This window comes from Montipora foliosa, chromosome 2, assembly GCF_036669935.1.
Source record: "Montipora foliosa isolate CH-2021 chromosome 2, ASM3666993v2, whole genome shotgun sequence".
Classification (NCBI taxonomy): Eukaryota; Metazoa; Cnidaria; class Anthozoa; order Scleractinia; family Acroporidae; genus Montipora; species Montipora foliosa.
In genome coordinates, this window is record NC_090870.1 from 12,432,853 (window position 1) to 12,437,286 (window position 4,434).

Here is a 4,434-nt window from a genome sequence, read left to right on the forward strand (position 1 = left end):
AATTTTCCTTGAATATCCATTAGGTGAAATTTGAGATATGCAAAATGACAACTGCACAGGTGCACACAGCCCTCTTAGCACGTTCGTACCCTGAGTATTGGTTCCCTTTCAACCAGCGGTCGAGAAACTTTAAACGTGCGCGGAATGCACTTTACATGGGTTTATTGACCAAGCTTCGGTCAAGATGGCTGGATATTGGCTATAAGTTCTTTTTTTGCGTGTTTACCGCGGACCGAGACGATGTCGAAGGATTCATTATAGGGGATAAAAGATAGCTCCATCTTGCCTGCTCGGGGTAGCCAATCGCAGCGCGGGATTTGGTTCATCTTGCCCGCTCACGGAGCTAGTCATATATTAAGAGCAGATATTGCCCTTTGGTTCTTGATGCGCATGCGTATGTTGCCTGGAGAACTTCCATATCGAAGAATTATGATAGTCTGCGGAGAGCGCTTGAAGATAGCGAGGACGTCGAGAAACAGCTGATTTCAAGTAAGGCTGTGATTCTCGCAGTTAATGAAATTTAAGCAATTGCGTAAAGAAGCCTGAAGAATTTCAGGACTCCAACTGTGTTTTAAGCCCGTGACCTCGAGATACCGGTGTGACGCTCTTACCAACGGAACTACCATGAAGCCACTGGTGTTGGGGGCTAGACATTTGTGAGTTCATGAATGAATCAACGAACGAAATGAACCACATAATGAACTGCGGATATGAAATCAAGTAAGGTTATGAATGATCCTTGCAGATTGTAGCCTTTATTATTTGATTTCATATCCGCAATTCAATATGTGATCCATTTCATATAGAGCTACTTTCGTATGAGCTTGAAAAAGTGTTCGTAGTTTGTCTCACAGACCAATGTTTGGCAAGATTAAAACAGAGCTTCTCCAGGCTTATTCCCGCCAAGGAAACTCCTAATATGGGCAGTAAACAGTTCGATTGCCCAATCACATTACTCAATTTCAACTGACGTCAAAGCAAAATGCCGATCGCTTTCCGGAAAGTTCCAAGAAGAGATGACGTTGTTTGCATTCGCGTTCGCTAAGCCAATGAAAATTCTCGCTCGCTTGCTTTTGTTCCTTAAGCCATTTCATTTTGTTGCATTTTTGTTTTCGTTCTGTTTTTACGTTTATTGACGGTGAAATTTGCATAATGGCTGCCACGCGTTTTTTCGTTCCTGCTTTATTCGCAACTTTGGGTGTACTTTTGATGACTAAATGGTTGGATTTTAACGAAGGAAAGCTACTAAAACCACAAAGAATATCTAGCTATTTTATTGGCAAGACTCCGGCGACAAATGATGATTTTCATCGTGTTGGAGCCGTTTTGCAATGCTTCATACGAGCGAGGAGGAATAAGTCTATTGATAATAATTACCAACGTGGTTCTTCAGTGTTTTGCCACTTATTGCTATTACTGGGAGGAGATATTGAAGTAGACCCTGGTCAGTGGAAATTTCCTTGTGGTATATGTGGTATATGGACGTGCGTTTGGTTTCTCCGTCTTGTTCTCTTTTTCTCCTTACTGCTCGGCCACTTGACAACCAAAACCATGGTAATCGGTTTCTAGAAACCCAGTGTCATTTCCAACTTTTTTCTGGCCAGGATGAGAGCATATTGGCCGTGGAAACTCGAGATTTGGATGCTTCATCGTTTTTGGCCTCGAGTAAATTAGGTTGCACTACAGGATTAGGGAACAAAACTGCGTTCTTTTGATGATACCGCCATTGTTACTGGATTTATGGAATTACAATAATGGAATGACTTGCTATTATGCGATCTCCCGCGAGTATTATTTCCTACTGCGTCATCCTACTTTCTGCAGATGCTTGAGTATCAGAAGACACAAAAGACACAAACGCCCGTGCATTTGTTATTCCGGATCAAGTGCGACATTTCATCCTCTATTGATCGGTGATTTAGTATTTAAACTCAACCCGGGTCCCACAGGGATCAGGAGAATACCGGCAATAGTGTCCTCGCGAGACGAAAATAACACAGCGGCCTCGACTGGTGTTCGTCGGAACATTAAAAATCTTATCAGGATTACTTGTTGTCACAACAACCCTACTCCGCAACGACCGCTGAATTTCTGCTTATGGAATTGCCAGTCCGTACGCATTAAGACTGCAGTTCTCCAAGAATGTTTGTGCAGTAATGAGATTGATGTATGTGCATTAACTGAGACTTGGTTATCCTCGGATGATGAGGCGGTTAGAGCTGAATGCACTCCTATTGGATACATGTTTCATGATCAAATACGCTCTCAGCGAGGTGGGGGTGCTATTGCTCTGTTGTCTCGCACAGAACTGTCCGTGACCTTTCACACTGCTGGGGAAAAGACTTCGTTTGAGTTTGCTGAATATATTGTCATCTCAGGAAGCAACAAAGTCAAGGTAGCCATTATCTATCGGACACAGTACTCAGAAAAACACCCACTGCGGTATCCATCTTTCTCGGCGAATTTACTGAATACCTAGAATCAACTGTGCTGTCATCTGAACGTCTCCTCATTGTAGGAGACATGAATATTCATGTGAACGTCCCAGATGATCCCGACGCTTTTAAGGTTTTAGATCTCTTGGAGTGCATGGGGCTCACACAACACGTGATTGCACCAACTCACCGTTCTGGACACACTTTAGACTTGATCATTACACGGGACTTGGATGGCCTTGTTCTGACCACGGCCATCTCTGACAGTTTCTTGTCAGATCATTGTTCTGTTCTATCTGAACTAACTCTCCGTATGCCGGCTACAACTGTTGAAGAGATCTGTTACCGGAAGGCTAAGGCTATAGACATTGAATCGTTCAAGGATGATCTCAGGGAATCGAGGCTATGCCAGAATCCCCCCGATGAAATTACTGATCTTGTTTCCTGTTACGGTTCAACCATGACTGGCCTTTTATATAAACACGCTCCTCTCCAAGAGAAGACTATCACGGTTCGTTCGCGGGTTCCTTGGTTCAAGAACGAAATCAAAGAAGCAAAGCGTTTACGTAGACGGTGTGAGAGAATATGGCGAAGGACGGGGCTCGAGTCAGACAGGGTTAATTTCATTAAGGCACGCAATCATACGAATCACATTATAGAGCAAGCAAGGCGTGACTATTATTTCAACCTTATTAATGAAAACGATTGTGATCAAAGAAAGCTTTTCAAGACGGCCAGTGCACTGCTAGGAGGGTCGTCACAGGAAAAATACCCCAAGCACGCTGACCCTACTTTGCTTGCTAATGATTTCGGGAGATTCTTTATACAAAAGATCGATGTCATTCGCTCAAAGCTGGATAGAATTGACTCCTCATTGAATCACCCTCACCATTCGATCGGAAGTAGTATTCAAGAGTCTTCGTTTGCTGGCACACCCTTCAATAACTTCCAGCCAATATCGTCTGAAGGTATCAAAAAGCTGGTGCTGAATGCCCCAAACAAGACCTGCGACAATGACCCCATTCCTATCAAGATTGTTAAAGACTGTATTAACGAACTCCTACTGACCATTTCCAACATGGTTAATCTTTCGCTCAGTAGTGGTCACTTTCCGGACATTTGGAAAGAGGGTTTAGTGAGCCCAAAGCTAAAGAATGCCAACATGGCTCTGATAAAGAAAAATTACCGGCCCGTCAGCAATCTTGCTTTCTTTTCAAAAACCACTGAAAAGGCAGCTGCACTTCAAATCTCCGATCACGTGTCGTCCAATCAGATGTTTCCGGAATTTCAATCAGCCTACCGAAAAAGTCACAGTACGGAAACTACCTTACTGCGCATGCGCAACGACATACTCGTCAACATGAACAAACAACAAGTCACATTATTAGTGTTCCTAGATTTAAGCGCTGCTTTCGACACAGTAGACCATGACATATTACTGCGGCGCCTGGAATACAAACTTGGAATTAAAGATCAAGCAGTAACGTGGTTCAAATCCTATCTGTCGAATAGATCCCAGCGTATTGTAATCGGCAGTGCAAAGTCGGACAGTTTTGATTAGAAGTTTGGTGTGCCACAGGGCTCCTGTGTCGGCCCAATGCTGTTCTCCCTTTACACCAGTGAGTTATTTGATGTGATTAGCCAGCACCTCCCAACAGCGCACAGTTATGCTGATGATACTGGTATCTATCTGGCTTTCAATCCAAATGATGATTCCAATCAAGACGCTGCCATTGCAGCAATGGAAGCGTGCCTCTGTGACATCCGTAACTGGATGATCAATGATAAACTCATGATCAATGATTCCAAGACAGAGTTTATGCTCATTGGGACGAAAGCGCAGCTACAGAAAACTAAACGCGCTACTCTAACTATTGGCGAATCCATCATCTCTCCGAGCACGGAACCCCTTAGAAACTTAGGGGCCTGGTTTGACTGCAATTTCAACCTGAACGTCAACATAACCAAAGCATGTAGGAGTGCTTTTTTTCATCTTCAC

At 43.6% G+C, this 4,434-nt stretch overlaps 1 protein-coding gene across 1 annotated transcript; it reads left to right on the forward strand.

Annotated features, from left to right (window-relative positions):
- The first annotated feature begins 2,523 nt into the window (after positions 1-2,523).
- Positions 2,524-3,996, forward strand: LOC137991188 (uncharacterized). Its single transcript, XM_068836303.1, has one exon. The coding sequence runs from the start codon at positions 2,524-2,526 to the stop codon at positions 3,994-3,996; it is 1,473 nt and encodes a 490-aa protein (XP_068692404.1).
- Positions 3,997-4,434: the final 438 nt, after the last annotated feature.